At 49.8% G+C, this 19,052-nt stretch overlaps 1 protein-coding gene across 5 annotated transcripts in view; it reads right to left on the bottom strand.

Moving 5' to 3' along the window:
* The window catches only part of IL4R (interleukin 4 receptor), a 53,024-nt gene that overhangs the window by 6,935 nt on the left and 27,037 nt on the right, over window positions 1-19,052 (bottom strand). For 4 of the 5 annotated variants that reach the window (XM_054452703.2, XM_054452704.2, XM_054452702.2 and 1 more), the window contains 6 exons: window positions 17,592-17,679; window positions 15,591-15,729; window positions 12,821-12,972; window positions 11,223-11,374; window positions 5,120-5,276; window positions 1,922-2,021 (listed from right to left, as the gene is read on the bottom strand). In XM_054452703.2, the coding sequence (XP_054308678.1) occupies window positions 1,922-2,021; window positions 5,120-5,276; window positions 11,223-11,374; window positions 12,821-12,972; window positions 15,591-15,729; window positions 17,592-17,661 (770 nt within the window). In that variant the 5' untranslated portion in view covers window positions 17,662-17,679. Of the gene's footprint in view, window positions 1-1,921; window positions 2,022-5,119; window positions 5,277-11,222; window positions 11,375-12,820; window positions 12,973-15,590; window positions 15,730-17,591; window positions 17,680-18,762; window positions 18,782-19,052 lie in introns of those variants that run through there. The other variant, XM_063654210.1, reaches the window with a different exon arrangement.

Raw genomic sequence — 19,052 nt, 5'->3', positions numbered from 1 at the left:
CATGAATAAAGATAAAGGGGTAGAAGTTCAAGACCAGCCTGGGCTATATAAGTGACAGCCAGTCTCTACAAAATGTAAGAAAATTGGCCAGGCACAGTGGCTCATGCCTGTAATCCCAGCACCTTGGGAGGCCGAGGTGGGTGCATCACTTGAGGTCAGGAGTTCAAGACCATCCTGGCCAACATGGTGAAACCCCATCTCCACTAAAAATACAAAAATTAGCTGGGTGTAGTGGCACACGCCTGTAATCCCAGCTAGTCGGGAGGCTAAGGCAGGAGAATCGCTTGAACCTGGGAGGCAGAGGTTACAGTGAGTCGAGATCGCACCACTGCACTCCAGCTTGGTCTTTAAGACTCCACTCTGTCTCAAAAAATAAAATTAAATTAAATTAAAATAAGAAAATTAGCCAGGCGTGGTGGCACACGCCTGTTGTCCCAGCTACTCTGGAAGTTGAAATGGGAGGATCACTTTAGCCCAGGAATTGGAGGCTGCAGTGAGCAGTAACCGCGCCACTGCACTCCAGCCTGGGTAACAGAGTGAGACCCTGTCTAAAAAACAGAATGAAACAAGAAGCTAAAGACAAAGAACAGCAAAGAGGCTGGCATGCTGGGATATGGTGATGGGGAGTGGGAAGAGGTACAGGTGATGGGGAAACTGAGGCTCAGAGCCAGGCGATCAGCTCAAGGTTGTTTGGAGGCATCAGTGACAAGATATGGAGGGGAATTTGCATTCCCTGCCTACCTAGTGTGTGCTGGGCCAAGAGTGGGCACTTTCATCAATCATGTTAATAATCCTTAGCCACCTCTAATCCTGACTTAGTGAGGTTGAGCTTGCTAGTCCCATTTCAGAGATGGGAGGACCAAGGCTCTGAGACACCATGATTCCAAGGGCTGGGAAGAGCTCTCTGGAAACAAGGCTCCTTCCACCACCTCCCAGCCACTCGCCACTCGTCTCCTCCCTCAGCCTTTACTGTGATTCGGCCTATGCTGGCTGATGAAATATGTTCTCACCATCACTCTCAATCTGCAAAGCAGGAACCCCAGGCTCAGGGGTTTCAGCAGCTTGTCAGCCACCAGCTACCAAGCTCCAAGGCCAGGATTCAAACCCAGGTCTCCTGACTCCATCAGGGCAATCGTCGCAAATTCCTCTGGCTCCTACCACATGCCCCCAAATGCCCCCAGTTGCCCAGGCACCCAGTGTTGTAAGAGGATGTGGGATGACTCCATCTTGCTTATCCTGGCCAGCTCATTCTCCCCAGTCAGGGCCCCCCTCAAATTTTCCCTCCTTGGAGAGCCTTATCCTGGTCCCCCGCGCAAAAAGCACCCCAGAAGATCTCTGGCCTCCACCCTGGTCTAGTGCATTCAGAGAGTGGGTCACTATGGAAAACCACCTGTTTGTGATTGATATGTATTTTCTGTCTCCCCAGTAGGATGCCAGGTTTAGAAATGTGGAGTCCTGGTTGGGTGCGGTGGCTCACGCCTGTAATCCCAGCACTTTGGGAGGCTGAGGCAGGCAGATCACAAGGTCAGGAGTTTGAGACCAGCCTGACCAACATGGTGAAACCCCGTCTCTACTAAAAATACAAAAAATTAGCCGGGCACGGTGGCGTGCGCCTGTAATCCCAGCTACTCTGGAGGATGAGGCAGAAGAATTGCTTGAACCTGGGAGGCGGAGGTTACTGTTAGCCAAGATCGTGCCACTACACTCCAGCCTGGGTGACAGAGTGAGACTCTGTCTCAAAAAAGAAAAAAGTGGGGTCCTTGTCGATATGTTCTCAGCTCTACTCTCAAGGTGTGTAGTAGCTGCTCAATAAATATGTATTATTGAATGAGAGGACTGCAAAGGGGCAGATTGGAGGGGCAAGTCCCTGCCACCCTGCACTCCAGAGGGACTGCTCGGTGGCACTGGGCCCAGGACTCACTTGGTGATGCTGACATAGCACAACACGCAGACGGCCAGGATGACAAGGCAGGAAATGCTGACGCCCAGCAGGAGGTGCTGCTCGAAGGGCTCCCTGTAGGCTGGAAGTGGGAGGGGAAGCCATGAGCTGAGGTCAGCCATGGTACAGCCTGGGCTCCACTTCCCAAGACTGAAGACCCAGGGTCAGGACCCTCCTCCGACACCCTCCATGATCTGACCGCCGACCACCCCTCCACCTCATCTCCCCCCCACTCTCCCTCTTGCACATTGAGTCCTCGTCACACCGGCCACCTCATTGCCCCCTGTTCCTCCAAAGCTCAGTGCCACCTCCAGATCTTGAACTTGCTGCTCTTTCTTTCCGGAAGCACAGAAGTCAAATGCACCGACTTAGGAGCCGGATGGCTCCTTGCTGTGTGACACAGGACAAGTCCCTTACCTTCTCTGTGCCTCAGCATCCTCATCTGTACTATGGGGTTAATGACAGAACTTATCGTACAGGGCTGTTGCAACGATTACACGATAAATCAATAGATAATGCATCAGAACAGAGTGGCCTGTCCATACCATTAGCTGCCATCATCTCAACATGATTGACTCCTCCTGTTCACCTGCATCGTCACATTCTCCAAAAAGCTTTCCCCGACACCCTCCCTACCGTTGCCCTCCCATTGCTCCATCCCCTTCCTCTGCTTTTATTTTCTTCCCAGCACTCAGTGTCATCCAGATCCATGTGATTTCTTTCTTTCTTTATATGTTTGCTTTTTGTCTCTCCTCTCCAGAATGTCACCTCCACAAGAGTGGGGATTTCTATCTGCTTTGTTCGTCGCTGATTCCCCAGTATCTAGCACAGGGCTAGCCATGTAGGAGGAGCTCAGCAAGTATTTGCTGAAATAATGAATGAGGGTCCCACACATTGTTATCTGTTTCATACAAGCTATTTCCCTTCCCCAGGCCAATGGCAGATGAGAATCAATTCAAAACTTTCCCAAGCACCTGGTTCTGTGCTGGGTTCTGGAGATACAGCCATGGAGACCCTGCCTATGGAGCTCACAGCCCAGGGCGGGAGACACGTGGCTCAACTGATACCCACAGTGCAGGATGAGCAATGCTGAGAGGGCTGTGCAGTGGCAGGGTCAGGGTACTGCCAGCCGCCACTGCACCCACCACGTTGAAGAATCTTCTTTCATTGAGTTTTCACAAAAGCCCTTACTCCTCCCATTATACAGATGGGGAAACTGAAGCAGTCTTCTTCACTCAACAGCTTTTTCCTCTCTCCCTTGTCAGGGAGCCATGCCCACCCTAAGGCTTGGGCCAATCACGATTATTCTGTTCCCTTTTCCAGGCATTTGAGTTCCCAGTCTTCCTTGCAATGAGCAAGTAATAACAGTAACCAGTAACATGTAACAGTCTTGGCCAATGAGAAGTAAGGGGAATTTTGCTAGGGAAGCTTCTAGAAAGATGTTTGCTTCCTGATTAAAAAAGAGAGACGCACAAGGTACACTCTCTCGTAGCAGCCTTTCCTTTCCTTCCTGCTTTATGTAAGGCAGTGTGCAACAGCCAACCTGAGCGCATGGGTGGCAAGTCTAAGGATAAAATGCCACCGTGTGAAGGATGGCAGAAGGGAAGATGGCAGAAGGGAAGAGATATCACTTGGCTGCTGTACAAACCCCAGTAGGTCCATTTGTAAGACTTCATTTTATGTGAGATAATCAATATTTCTACTGCAAAAGACCTGAGGGATACTTCACTGAAAAGAGTTGTTTCTGGGATGTAGGTTCCAAGTGAGAAAGTTCCCAGCCTCCTTTGTGGCTATGTGTAGTCATGTGACCATCTTCACCAATAGAATTTGAGAGGAAGTGATGCGGCCCACTTCCGGGCTGCTTGCTTTCAAGAAGCAGATGTGATCTCCACACCATCACGCCTCTTCTGCTGGCTGGATACAGACAATGGGCCCTAGAGCAGGGATTTTTCACCTGGGGTTGATGGACCAACATGGCTGCAGGTAGAATTCAGGGGTCTGAGAACTTGGATGGGAAAGAAATTACATCTTTACTTTCCCTAACCTCTCACAACTAGCATTTCCTTCCATTAAGAATGGAGGAAGGGGCCAGGAACACTGGCTCCCACCTGTAATCCCAGCACTTTGGGAAGCCAAGATGGGAAGATCACTGGAGCTCAGGAGGTCAAGAGCAGCCTGGGCAACATAGTGATACCCTGTCTCTATTTATTTTAAAATTTTAAAAATAAAATAAAATTAAATTGTTAAAAAGGAATGGAGGGAAGAGACCCCAGTAATGACAGTGTCAGTGATCCTGTCCCCAGCAAAACTCACAGCTGTTCTCATATCACATCACAATTTCAGTATCATAAAGTATTATTTATGCTTATCTACTTTGAAATTACAGTATTTATGAGATCTACCCCAGAACTTATTATTTATATATCTTAATAAAGAAGCACATATATCTCTAGATTTAAAATGTGTTTAAATGTTTTATAACTGCATTTCAATACAATTAGTTTCCTCTGTAGTTCTATTTATTTTATTTTATTTCATTGTATTTATTTATTTTTAGAGATGGGCTCTTGCTCTGTCACCCAGGTGGGAGTTAAGTGGTACGATCACGGCTCACTGCAGCCTCAAACTCCTGGGCTCAAGCGATCCTCCCACCTCAACCTTCCTGGTACCTGAGACTACAGGTGCATGCCACCATGCCTGGCTAATTTTTGTACAGATGGGGGTCTCACTACATTGCCCAGGCTGGGATTTTATGTATTTAAAAATATTCTGAAATGAGGTCCATAGGCTTCACCCGGCTGCCAAAGGAAACCAGGACACAAAAACAGTTAAGAATCTTTGTCCTGGAGAATGATGGCACCACAAGACGGAAAGAACCTCACTCCCCAGATTTCTACAGGGAGGGAAACCACCTACAAACCAGCAACATTCACGTTAGCTTGTTACGTGAGCAAGAAATATATTCCTATAGTGTTAAGCCATGGAAATTGTGGGCTTGTTTGTTACTGCAGCCTAGCCTGCCTACCTGACAGATACACCATGGCAGGTGGTAATTTCATTATTTGCCATTAGAGGCATCCTATGATATAAAAACCCAGAGACTCAGCCAGGGGAAGCGTCTGGCCACAGGGGAAGAATGGAGAGTGGAGATTAGCATTGCTTAGGCCTCCTGATACTCACAGTTGTGCCACTTGGTGCTGGGGCTCCACTCACTCCAGGTGGTGTTATACCACTGAGCCCAGGCCCTCACCCGTGCCCTGTAGGAAATCCCAGACTTCAGGGTGCTGGCTGCGATGCGGAGGGAGGGTTCTAGGTAGGTCACGTTATAGATTCTGAACTGGTAGAGAAAAGGGAGATGTTAGTGTACCAGCCGGGGGCGAGGGGCACCAGTGCCCACCCTGGTTGCTGTCCTTAGCTGACCCCCCACCATGTTTGAGAGCCACCAGCCTGGGTATTTGGTTGTTCATCCTGTTTAGGCCATTGCTTGCCACCTCTGTAACTGTGACCAGGCTAGAGCAACACGGGTCAGGCTCGTCGACTAATTAGCCGTATGTTACTTAGGCAAGTTGTTTAACCTTTCTGAGTTTTCGTGAGATAATTCAATCTCATCTGTAAAACAAGCGTAAGAGTCCCTACTATCACTTCCTGGCTGTGTGACCTTAAGTAAGTGACATAACCTCTCTGGACCTCAATATCCTCATCTGCAAAATGAAGATAATAAAAGTGCCTATCTCCCTTCCCGCAGGGTTGTGGTGATAAGGAAATGGGTTGATATAGGTAAGTATTTCAAATAGGGTTTGGTATACAAAAAGCACTGGGGTGATCTTTCTAAAGGACTGGCAGGGCCAAGGCATCTCTCTCTGTCCTTCATGGGCTCCCTAGTGTCTCCACGGTCAAGTCCAAACTCACTGGCCTAGAATCCAATGCTCTGCCCAACCTAGCCTCCACTGAGAAGTGACCTCCAAGATCTATTGTTAAGTAAACAAGGGAAGATGCAGATGTCTACGTGTTCTCTGCTTCTTTTTATGTTTTTTTTGTTTGTTTGTTTGTTTGTCTTTTAAAGAGAGATGGGGCCGGGCATGGTGACTCACGCCTGTAATCCCAGCACTTTGGGAGGCCGAAGTGGGTGGATCACTTGAGGTGAGGAGTTCAAGACCAGCCTGGCCAACATGGTGAAACCCTGTCTCTACTAAAAATACAAAAATTAGCTGGGTGTGGTGGCGGGCACCTGTAATCCCAGCTACTCAGGAGGCTGAGGCAGAAGAATCATTCGAACCTGGGAGGCAGAGATTGAGGTAAGCCAAGATCATGCCACTGCACTCCAGCCTGGGTGACAGAGCGAGACTTTGTCTCAAAAAAAAAAAAAAAAAAGAGAGAGAGAGAGAGAGATGGCACAGTGATCACTGCAGACAAACCTAAGATGGCCCCCATGATCCCCACTTTGAATCACATCTTTGTGTCATCTGGTCTTCTCGAGTGTGGGCAGGACCTGCTACTTGTTTCTAACCCATAGAATATGGTAAAGGTGATGGGATATATAGAGGATTTCATGGATGTGATTATATTACAGAAGACTGTAATATCCTACTTGCTAGGCAAGTCTCTCTGCCTTGATGGCTTTGCAAAGGGCACATGGTAAGGAATTCAGGCTTAACTACAACCAACAGCCAGCACGAAACTGAGGCTCTCAGTTCAACAGCCTGCCAGGAACTGAATGTCACCAATATCATACGAGCTTAGAAGTAACCCTTCCCCAGTTGAGCCTCAGATGAAACTGCAGCCCCAGCCCACAACTTGATTATAGCCTCACGAGACTCTAAAGCAGAGAACCTGGCTAAGCTATGTCCAGACTCCCAACCACAGAAACTGTGAGATAATAAATGGGTGTTGTTTAAAGCTGTGAAGCTGGTGGTACCATTATTATGCAGCAATAGAAAACTAAGACAGCGATGCATGAACACACACATTTGCTTGTATAGACATCAGCTCTCTCTAAAGGACGCATATGCCTTTTGCCTGCCCTAATCTCGCCTCCCTTTCCCTTCTGGCAAGAGACAGACAGCAGTGGTCAGTCTCTGGGAAGAAAAACAGGAGGCTGGAGTCAGGAGAGAAACATATTTCCATTCTAAGTCCTTTTGTACCATCTGTATTTTTATTTCGTGTAACTATTACTTTTACCTCCAAAAAAGCTTTAAAAAGTGACACATGAGTGCCATATTCATGACTGACCGTGATGGCAAGTGAGCAACCTGAGTTCTCATCCTGTCACCCCTCTCCCTGCGAGATACAGGGCTATGCACCTCCCTCTCCTCCTCCTCTTCAGCCCCCGGCAGTTTCTTCCTGGTTACTGGCAGCTCCATTTCTGCTTATGGTCGGAAGCACATTTGGGGAAATCTGGTGCAAAGTGAGCCAAGGGGAGGTTTTTTCACAAGAAAGAAGCAAAGTTCCAATAGATTGCTGGAGCAACTACAGGCAGTTCAGAGATTTTTCTATTACAGAGGAGCTGAGGGTGGGGTGTGAATTGGGGGGAGATTGGGGAAGGGAGAGAAAATTCTCACTCCCTTTCGTCTTTCTTTCTAAACATAAGTAAACAAGAAGCAACAGCTAGATGTAAGTTACCGAAGAAATCTTACACCCTGGAAGGGAGCTGGGAACTGGGAAATGTTTTACTAAGAAACAAAAGAGAAATCTGAGCTTCCAAAGAACTACTTGCGGTTTGTCTGTTTTTTAACAAGAAGAGCAGGTGTTTGGGAGACCATCTCTGAGTGAAATGTCCATGGAAGGAAAAAGAGCCCAGGCTTGGGAGTTCAAATACTGGGTGCAAATCTCAGATCTGGGCTGGATGTGGTGGCTCAAGCCTGTAATCCCAGCACCTTGGGAGGCGGAGCCAGGGGGATCACTTGAAGCCAGGAGATCCAGACCAGCCTGGACAACACAGCGAGACCCTGTCGCTACTAAAAATACAAAAAATTAGCCTGGCGTGGTGGCCTGTGCCTATAGTCCCAGCTACCTGGGAGGCAGAGGTGGGAGAATCACCTGAGCCCGGGAAGTCAAGGATGCAGTGAGTCATGATCACGCCACTGCACTCCAGCCTGGGTGACAGAGTGAGATTCTGTCTCAACAACAACAACAACAAAAACAAAAACTCAGCCCTGCCATTTCCAGCTGTGTGACCCTGAGCAATGTGCCTGGCACATAGTAGGTGTATAAAATATGGAAACCATTATAAGGCATGCATTCAGGGCTCTAACTAAACTTTTGGCTTTGTTTGGTGCTTTTTCACTACACACATTCCCACATCCCCCATCCCCATAATCCTCAAACATTCCATGAATTTTCAGACCCATAAACCTTTTGTCATGCAGTTCCCTCTGCCTGGTCTACCCTTCCCTTCTTTTCCTATCTAGAAAACTCCTATGCATCCTTCAATGCCCAAGCCAAAACTCCCCCTCCACTATGGAACCTTGCCTAGAAATCATCTAGGGGAATGAATGAGTAGCTCTAGCCCCAAAATTCTATAGTAAGTTCCTAATGTTTCTTTCTGGAATTTATCCCACTCAGTATGAGCCACAGCTGGTGTCTGCAGCGCTGTGGCAGACGCAGGTGGACACCCGCCCAGCTTTTATGCCGTCGGGTTTAGGTGCCCACTGCTTAGGACAGAACTCCACTGCCTGCAACTCCAGGGCCAACCCTCATTGGTCTAAGCCAATTGTGCCAATCCCATCGCCTGGCCTATCATTCATCAGAGGGGAGCATGTGGCCAAGCTCTGGCCAATCACTAAATTCTTTATGTTCAGCTCTGTCCTTGGGAAGGGAGAGATGGGGTATCTCAGTTGCCACTGTTCCACCCACAAGAGAAGCTGGACTTCATCCTTCTGCCTCAGACCCGGTATCCAGAGGCCTCTGGCATCCCTGAGCACCAACATGCCCCTAAGCCATAGCCCAGGCATGCTGACCAATCCAATCCCATGACTGGCATCTGGTGCCAGGTCTTAAACCTGGCTGGCATTTTAGCCAGCACAGCCCTGCTTCCTCTTCCCCAGTTTCCCCTGGGGAAGCCACTCCTGCCTTATTTTTAGTTCATCTGGTTTGGGTGGAGCTGAGCCTACTTGCAGCCCTAGAGGCAGGTATGTGACTCCTCCCTGGGCAAACAGGGCCCTCCACCAGCACCCTCTCTCCACCCACAGCCAGTGATTGGTTCAGAGGCTGGCACAGGATCGAAGCCAGGTCACTGAGCAGCAGCCTCAGGACTCTTACTAGAGTCATCAAGAAGAAAAACCCTTTTCCCACTGTGGCTTTGGGATGCAGGCCGGGAGCCAACTAGTAGGCATATCTGCCACTACATGAGGGAAGAGCCTGCCTAAAAATGAAGCCAGTACAGAATAAAGCAGGGCGCAGAGCTGGGCAGGTTCCCAGAAGCTGGATCCAGCCATGCCTGAAGGCAGAGATCTAGAAATATGAAAATATTAAATAACATATCTTTGGACTCTAAAGGTGGTACCTTTCTCTTCCCCCCAGCCTATCCTTGGGACTCTCTGTAGGTCTTGCACAGGCCTGGGGCATGAGAAGGAGATTTATTGACCAAACAAAACTTGCCCCATTCTCTAGCATCTGTGCACTCCTTCCCCCCACGCCCCCAGCTTTCTGAGCCTCTGCTGCATGAGTCGACTGCCCCATTCCTGCTCCTTCCCCATACCTGGCCCAGTGCCAAAGGGGAAACCGGACCTGAGAGATGTAAATCAACACCCCTGGCTTGGTCAGATTGAGAGGAAGCAGCGACAAACGCCAGCATGGGAGCTTAAGGTGGTGGGTGCCTGCTCCCTGAGAGCCAACCAGGCCCAGCCTGGGCCCCTGGGATGCACAGAACCGGCCCTCACAAACCTCAAGGAACAAATGACAAACCAGTGTGTGGGACAGCGGGCAGATGGGGATCTCTGTGGCTTGGGGCAGTCAAGAGAAAGGGTACATGGCTTTTAGGACACATGCGTGCCAAACAGGGGAGCTCATCTGTATCACACACCTTGTACTCTCATAGCCCTGTGGGTGGGTGCTCTTGTCACTCCTGTGTTACAGATGAGGAAACTGAGGCACAAAGAGGTTATGGGATACGCCCAACATCACACAGCTGGCAAGTGGCAGAGCAGGCATTGGAATGCAGCCCTGTGGGACCCCAGGTCCCACATGTCCAGAGATTGTCCCTCCAATGGGAATGTGAGGAAGGTGGATTCAGGGTGGGGAAACATGGGTGGCAGGAAATGACCTCCTCGCACACCGGCAGCAAAAATAGGGGGACTCAGCCACCCACTGTGGATGGCCCCTGCCATTATTGACCTGAATGTTTCCTGTAAATCCTCTTGCTCTTTTTAAAGATGTCAATACATGTATTTAAGAAGGAACTCCACTGGCCAGGTGCGGTGGCTCACACCCTGTAATCCCAGCACTTTGGGAGGCCGAGGCGGGTGGATCACCTGAGGTCAGGAGTTTGAGATCAGCCTGGCCAACACAGTGAAACCCCATCTCTACTAAAAATACAAAAATTAGCTAGGCACGGTGGCAGGTGCCTGTAGTCCCGGCTGCTCAGGAGGCTGAGGCAGGAGAATCGCTAGAACCCAGGAGGCAGAGGTTGCAGTGAGCCAAGATCACGCCACTGCGTTCCACCCTGGGTGACAGAGTGAGACTCTGTCTCAAAACAAACAAACAACAACAACAAAAACTCCACCACCACTACTGTGAAGGGAATGTCAGGACCAGCTTCCATGGGGAACAACCAACAAACTGATCTTGTTTTCTTGGGAAAGTCTAAGCCTGGGGTGTGGCCTCTGCTCTCTTCATTAAGAGGAATTAGTAAACGAGTCAGCTCTACAGAGACTTCCTCCTTAACCGGTTGGCCTCAAAAGGGAACTGACACGGGTCACTCTCTCTTGAGTCAGTATTATTCTCTTCAATAATAGGGCTACTCAAGTGAACTGTCAATGTGCCACCTACGATTGCTTGCGTCCCCCAAACTGGGAAACACAGACGCGGCCCACAGCCCTACCTTTACAGAGGAGGAGCGGCATGCAGAAATAACTCCCCTTCTCTGATGTGAGGGGTGGGGGGCCAGGAAGCAAAGGGACTTGACTGGGGCAGAGCCAGGTGAAAAGCCAGGTCTCTAGCTCCTGGGATTTGCTATCCAGCCCCAGGGCTTGCCTCCCAGGCTCCTGGCTCCAGGGACTGGGCCTCTGCTGGTCACTCACCCTGTTCCCCAGAGGTCACATAAAAACATCAAAGCATGCCCACTCACATCTGCCGGGTCGTTTTCACTCCAAATGTTGACTGCATAGGTGAGATGATTATACAGGTAATTGTCAGGGGGATACGGGTTGCTCCAGGTCAGCAGCAGAGTGTCGGAGACATTGGTGTGAACTGTGAGGTTTCCTGGGGCCCTGGGTTTCACTGCGGGAGAAGCGGCCTCTATGTGAGGATCTATGCAGTGACTCCCCCATCACCCAGCCCAGCCCCGGCCTGCAACCCACAGCCACCACCCAGATTTTTGGTCGACAAAACCTCTGTAGCATACTTCTGGAGCACCACACAGATTCAGAGCCATAGCACAGATGATTATAATAACGATAATGTTGCTAAAATTCTACATAGAACTTTAGTGTTTATTAATTACCTTTTTTTTTCTTTTTTGAGACAGGGTCCCCCTCTGTTGCCCAGGCTGGAGTGCAGTGGCACAATCACAGCTCACTGCAGCCTCAGTCGCCCAGGGCTCAAGTGATCTGCCTGCCTTGGGCTCCCAAAGTGCTGGGATTCCAGGCATGAGCCACCGTGCCTGGTCTTTATTAACCACCTTTCTACAGTGAAGGCAAAGTGTATGAGCCAAAGTAACCCAAACTTCAGCCTTTTTGAAAATTTTTTTATTTTTATTTTTTATTTATTTATTTATTTTTTGAGACGTAATCTCGCTCTGTCGCCCAGGCTGGAGGGCAGTAGCATGATCTAAGCTCACTGCAACCTTCTCCTCCTGGGTTCAAGCCATTCTCCTTCCTCAGCCTCCCAAGTAGCTGGGATTGCAGACGCCTGCCACCATGCCAGACTAATTTTTTGTATTTTTAGTACAGACGGGGTTTTACCATGTTGTCCAGGCTGGTCTCGAACTCCTGACCTCAGGTGATCTCTCTGGCTTGGCCTCCCAAAGTGCTGGGATTATAGGCGTGAACCACCACACGCGGCCTCAAACTTCAGCTTTTACAGCTGCATCCTTCACACCTTTGGCCACATCTCTGTACTTTATGATGATTTACTGAGTATTTTTCTTTACTTTGATTCATCTGTTTTAAAACTCGGTCTCCTTTGAAGCAATCATATCCATGAGACCTCAGGTTTATATTCCTGTGATGCATGTTATATCACGTATCACCGGAATATAACGCATGTTTTAAACTCCTGTCACCACACCCCAGCAAGCTCACGGGGGATTCCTGCAGGGACTCCAGGTACCAGGAGAAGGTCAGCCGCCCACGGTCAAGACCATCCAAAGCCGCGGCAGCTGACCAGTAGACACGGAAAGACTGTTCCCAGTTCGGTTTTCAATCAGCAGCAGGCATGCCTTCCAGCAAGCACGCCTCATCTCAATACGCCTTCCTGAGCACTTAAGGTCAGGGGTGGAAACAGCTGGGCTGAAGGGGGCTTGGTGGTCTACTGCGCCCAGCTCCGTTTCAAAGGTGGGAGGACTGAGGCCCAGGCAGGGGCAGGAATCCCATCAGATTCGGGAAAATACAGGCAGCTTCCTCCTGCTGTTGCTGTGACCCCACTTCCTCCCCTCCCCCCCCACCCTCAGCCCAGGCAGCTGTGGGAACACACCCACCCACCCCTGCCGCACTCCGTCCTGCTCACCATGCTCGCTGGGCTTGAAGGAGCCCTTCCACAGCAGCTGCTGCCCAGCCCACAGGTCCAGCGTATAGTTGTCTGCACTGACCATGTCATCCATGAGCAGGTGGCACACGCACCCCGCGCCTCCATTGTTCTCGGGGACACACGTGTGGGTTCTGCAGACGCAGGGGCTGGGTTAGGCCGGTCACCTGTAGGCTGGCTGGGCCCCACAGCTGTGTCCGGGACATGCCTCCAGGAACCGCATCAGACTCTTCCAGCTTCCCGATCACGGATGTGAGGACAGATCTGGGGGCTTGGGAGCGGCCAGGGTGTGCTGGGGCAGCCGACCAGGGTTGCCTCTCTTGCTGGCCACAGCCTCTTACCACATGCACCAGGGCTGCTCCTCACACCTGCCTAGCTGCCGGCCCTGGTCCTGGGACTCAGCTTGTCCCTGAAAGCCCATGAAAGGGAAGAACTGGTGGCACTAATTAATTTAGAACAACATAAGCTCTGCGTCGCACAGTTTGGCCATTGTAGGATAATTCCAATGTTCCACCTTAACAGCCAACCCACATCTCATGGGCTAGGCCAGGGGTCTGCAAACTTTTTCTGTAACAGGCCAGATAGTTAGTATTTTGGACTTCAAAGGCCACACAATTTCCTTTTTTTTTTTTTTTCAGTTATTTGTATAAATTTAGCGGGTACAAGTGTGGTTTTTTTGTTTTTTTTTTTTTTTTTTCCTGAGACAAAGTCTCACTCTATCACCCAGGCTGGAGTACAGTGATGTGATCTCGGCTCACTGCAACCTCCACCTCCTGGGCTGAAGCAATTCTCCTGCCTCAGCCTCCCTAGTAGCTGGGATTACAGGTGTGCACCACTTCACCCAGTTAATTGTATTTTTAGTAGAGACGGAGCTTCACCACGTTGGCCAGGCTGGTCTTGAACTCCTGACCTCAAGTGATCTGCCCACCTCAGCCTCCCAAAGTGCTGGGATTATAGCCGCGAGCCACCGCAGCGCCCGGCCTTACAAGTGCAATTTTGATGGAAGCCCCAGATCTGTTCTCACTGGATATGCTGCATAGTGGTGAAGTCTGGGGTTTTGGTGGGTCCGTCACCCTAATGGTGTACACTATGCCCATTAAGTAACTTCTCTTCCCTCACCCCTCTCCCACCCTCCCAAGTCTTCAATGTTTGTTATTCCATTGTACATGGAATAATGCCCATGTGTACACATTATTTAACTCTTACTTATAAGTGAGAACATGCAGTATTTGACTTTCCATTTCTGAATTATTTCAATTAAGATAAAGGAGGAGCCCGGGCTCAGTGGCTCATGCCTGTAATCCCAGCACTTTGGGAGTCTGAGGCAGGTGGATCACCTGAGTTCAGGAGTTCAAGACCAGCTTGGCCAACATGGTGAAAACTGGTCTCTACCAAAAATACAAAAAATTAGCCAGGTGTGGTGGCAGGCACCAGTAATCCCAACTACTCGGGAGGCTGAGACAGGAGAATTGCTTGAACCCGGGAGGCAGAGGTTGCAGTGAGCCAAGATTGTGCCACTGCACTCCAGCCTGGGCAACAAGAGCAAAACTCTGTCTCAAAGAAAAAAAAAAACAAAACAAAACATAAAGGAGGGCCATGCAGTTTCTGTTACAACTACTCAATTCTGCTGATGTAGCACAAAAGCAGCCAGTGTGTTTCAATAAAACTTTATTTACAAAAACAAGCAGTGGGCTGGATTTGGCTCACAGGCCATAGTTTGCCAATCCCTGGACTAAGCCAATGGAAACAAAGCACAGCCCATCTACCTTAGAATAATCATGGAATACCACCTCTACTGGTGTACCCTGCATGCTGGTATGCCGTATATCCCCAGTCTGCCCCGTAACTGTGTGTCTTGTGTACGTGATTATGTCCTGGGCACCAGTATAACAAAGCATGTGCACCATGGAGTAGCCCAGGGAACCACCTGACTCCTATGCCAGGTCCCCTGGTCCATCCACCATCACAGAGAACTCCACTCTCAACACTGTACTCCTCAATCAAGGGTCTAGTCCAATGGTTCTCAAAGTGTGGTCTGGGCCCACCAGGTAAAACTCTTTTCATCATAATACAGGAATGTTATTTGCCTTTTCACTCTCTCACACTGGCATACGGTGGAATTTTCTAGAGGCTACATGACCTGTGATCATGTCATTGATCTGACAATTTGTTGAATGTGGGCTTGCGTGTTGTTGTGACTTAAAGTTTCTCCATTTTGGGCCAGATACAGCGGCTCACACCTGTAATCCCAGCACTTTGGGAGGCTGAGGCAGCAGGATCACTGGAGCCCAGGAGTTTGAGAGCAGCCTGGGCAACACAGTGAGACCTCCATTTCAATACGAAAAAAAATTGTAAATTGTTTTAATTTTTTAAAAATTACAAAATTTCTCCATTGTAAGTTCTAATTAGGTAAATATAGAACGATGTGTTACCTACACCAAAGCCCTTTGGGTCCTCACTCATTTTTAAGTGTGAAAAAGGGTCCTGAGACCAAAAAGTGTGAGAACTGCTGGTCTAGTCCAGTATTCCAGCCGTATCCATGTGCCATGTGGACCAACACTCCCACCATGCACTCCACTGTATCCTACAAAACATGTCCCCGGAGATGGGACCTCCCCTCTAACACCATATAAACAGCAGCAAACCCTACTCAGCATCCTGCGCTCCAGCGCACCACCTGGACCCAGCTCACTCTTGGGGCAAACCCTTTGGGCACAACCTCCCCAAACCTCCAGCTCCAGCGCAGGCTTACTCGGAGAGCAGAAAAACCAGCTGGTACAACAGGCGGAGCTCGGTGCTGCAATTGGTGGGACCATTCATCTTCCACTCGCAAGTAGAGATGCTCAAGTAGTCGGAGACGCAGGTGGGCTCCTGCAGGACCTTCATGTTCCCTGGGGAGACACAGGAGCAGCCTGAGCGGCCAGGAACGCAATGCGTGAGGGGGACTTGCACCCAAACAGGACCAAGGGGAATAGCACAAAACCACAGCGCAAGCAAAGTTGAGGGCCAGCGCCCACAGAGCTGGGGCCACGACCAGGGCTGCTGGAGCTTCCCAGCTAGTGTCAGGACGACTGTGGAAGCTGAAGAAATACCCATGGGTGAGGGGGCCGTTAGAGAAGAATGAACCAAGTGCACCTTTATCTTACACAAACTTGACAACTTGTTCTTGGCCAAATTAAAGGGAAAATATGTATCAGTTTAAGGAGTGCCATTCCATCACACCAAGCCTCTGCCCTTGAGCTAGGGGAACTGCCACTTCCCCATTTGCCCACTATCTGCGCCCCTCTTAGTCTCCACCCCTTTCTGCCCTCTCTGTGCTCAAGAGGCTGATACCACAGTCTTCATCACTGGGTACCCTTGGCCTTTGGTTTCCAGTTGGGTCTGGCCAATGGGAGAGAGGAGATGGATGGGCTGGAGGAGATATCGGGGTCCATCTCCTTTCAGCACCCTCCTAGCTTGTCAGTGGCCACGGCAGGACTGGAACTGGCAGGATGTACACTGAGTTTGCTAAATCACCTGAGCATGAGACTACCCAGCCCCTGACCCTTGGGCGCCTCCATGCTCCCACGCTCAGTGCCATGCCCATCTCAGCTGATAATGACTTGCATAAGGGCTTACCATGTTAAGGAGCTGTCTTAGATAGCAAATAAATATTCCAAGCTTATCTCATGTCCAAAACTAACTCCTGATTCCTGCCCCTCCCCAAAGTACCTTCTCTTCTGGCATCCTTCTGCATTTCAGAAATGACAACTGCGTCCTTCCCAGTAGTTTAGGTCAGAAATCTTGGAGTCATCCTGGCCACTTCTCTTTCTCTCTCTTTCACCTCAATTCCAATCTGTCCTCAAATCTGCCTCCCAGAGGGATCCAGAGCCTCTCATCTCCTCCACTCCAGACCTCCCTCCAGATCTCCTGGCTTCCACCCTCATCCTTTCTCCACACGGCATCCTGAGGGGTCCTTTGGAACATAATGGATGATATGGATCCTCTGCTCAAACATTGCAAGGTCCTTTTTGATTCAGCCACCCTGTCACTTTGCTGACCTTCGCTGCTCCCTCCTGCTGCTCACTCTCCTCCGCCACATTCCCTCCTGTGCTCAACCCTCCCGCCAGGCTCAGTGCAGGGCCTCTCTGCCAAGAATGAGCCTTCCCCAGATATCCGCACGGTTCCCGCTTCCTCCAAGTCAGCTCAATGAGCCCTTCCCTGACTTCTCTACTTTAAACTGCAATCCCCCCCACTCCATCCAGCTTCCCCAACCCCCTCTTATGCTGTTCTGTGTTCTTTCCCCATCACCTTCTCTTTTTTTTTTCAGACAGGGTCTCACTTTCTTACGCAGGCTGGAGTGCAGTGGCACGATCACAGTTCACTGCAGCCTTCACCTCCTGAGTTCAAGGGATCCTCCCACCTCGGCCTCCTGAGTAGCTGGGGCTACAGGTGTGCACCTCCACACCTGGCTAATACTTTTATTATTTGTAGAGACAAGGTCTCCCTATGTTGCCCAAGCTGACCTCGAACTCCTGGGCTCAAGCGATCCTCCCGCCTCGGCCTCCCGAAGTGCTGGGATTACAGGAGTGAGCCACGGCACCGGCCCCATCACTTTCTAACAATCTTTAGAATTTACTGATAATCAGGGCCACTTGTCATTGGCTGTCCTTTCCCAATGTAGTGTAATCTCCATAAGGCCAGGTGACATACTGCAGGACCCTGGCACACCATTAATAGCCAACAAATGAATGATTGAGAAGTGGTGACTTACCAGAGCTTGCCACCTGCAGCAGGACCAGGCAGCTCACAGGGAACAGGAGCCCAGAGCAAAGCCACCCCATTGGGAGATGCCAAGGCACCTGCGGAGAGAGAGGAAGCAGGTTAGTGCTGACCTGTGCTTCCAGCAGAGTTCATCTTATTCAACACGCAACCCTCCCCTGCCCTGGCCATTTATTTGTTTGTTTGCTTGTTTGTTTTTCCAAGACAGAGTCTCGCTCTGTCTCCAAGGCTGGAGTGCAGTGGTGCAATCTCAGCTCACTGCAACTTCCACCTCCTGGGTTCAAGCGATTCTCCTGCCTCAGCCTCCCGAGTAGCTGGGATTACAGATGCCCACCACCACACCTGGCTAATTTTTGTATTTTTAGTAGAGACGGGGTTTCACCATGTTGGCCAGGCTGGTCTTGAACTTCTGACCTCATGATCTGCCCCTCTGGTCTCCTCGAAGTGCTGGGATCACAGGCCTAAGCCACTGCGCCCAGCCATGCCCTGGCCATTTGTGTCTCTGCCGACAACAGGTCCTCCATGTTCACAGAGCTCTCTCTATAATCATGAAACAACACTCAGATCCACAAAGTCCAGAGGGTGAGCCACACAGCAACTGTCCTGGGAGATGCTTCTGGATGTGGCCTTCCTTGGACAACCCTCTGCACATGTTTCTCTGATTATCTCCTGAGGTTTAAATACCTGCTCTGTCACTGACTAGATGTGAACCTTGAGCAAGCTGTGCTTCAGGGCCTCAGTTTCCTTATCTATAAAGTGGGACTAAGAATAGCCCCATCTGATTGAGGTGTTGTGGGGATTAAATGAGCTAACACAGACAGAGCCCTCCAACAGTGACCGGAACACTTTAAAGTCTCAAGTAACATTACAAGTCAGCTTAGTCCATACAGGCTGCTATAACAAAAATACCTTAGAGCAGGTAATTTACAAAGAACAGAAATGTATTGCTCTATTGGGTGCAATGGTGTGTATCTCTAGTCCCAGCTACTCGGGAAGGTGGGGTGGATCACTTGGAGTCCAGGGGTTTGAGACCAGCCTAGGGAACATAGTGAGATCTCATGGTGAATTTTTGAAAAATTGTTTTAAATTTTATTATTCAGGCCAGACACAGTGGCTCACACCTGTATTTCCAGCACTTTGGGGGGCCAAGGTGGGTGGATTACCTGCGGTCAGGAGTTCGAGATCAGCCTGGCCAACATGGAGAAACCCCGTCTCTACTGAAAATACAAAAACTAGCCGAGTGTGGTGGCGGGCACCTGTAATTCCAGCTACTCTGGAGGCTGAGGCAGGAGAATCGCTTGAACTGGGGTAGGCAGAGGTTGCAGTGAGTCGAGATCGCATCATTGTACTCCAGCCTGGGCGACAACAGCAAGACTCCGTCTCAAAATAAATAAATAATAAGTAAATAAATTTTCTAATGCATAGTTCTGGAGACTGGGAAGTCCAAGATCAC

Source organism: Pongo pygmaeus, chromosome 18, assembly GCF_028885625.2.
Source record: "Pongo pygmaeus isolate AG05252 chromosome 18, NHGRI_mPonPyg2-v2.0_pri, whole genome shotgun sequence".
Classification (NCBI taxonomy): Eukaryota; Metazoa; Chordata; class Mammalia; order Primates; family Hominidae; genus Pongo; species Pongo pygmaeus.
The sequence above is the reverse complement of the archived record's forward strand: the minus strand, read 5'-3'. Positions and strand labels throughout refer to the sequence as shown.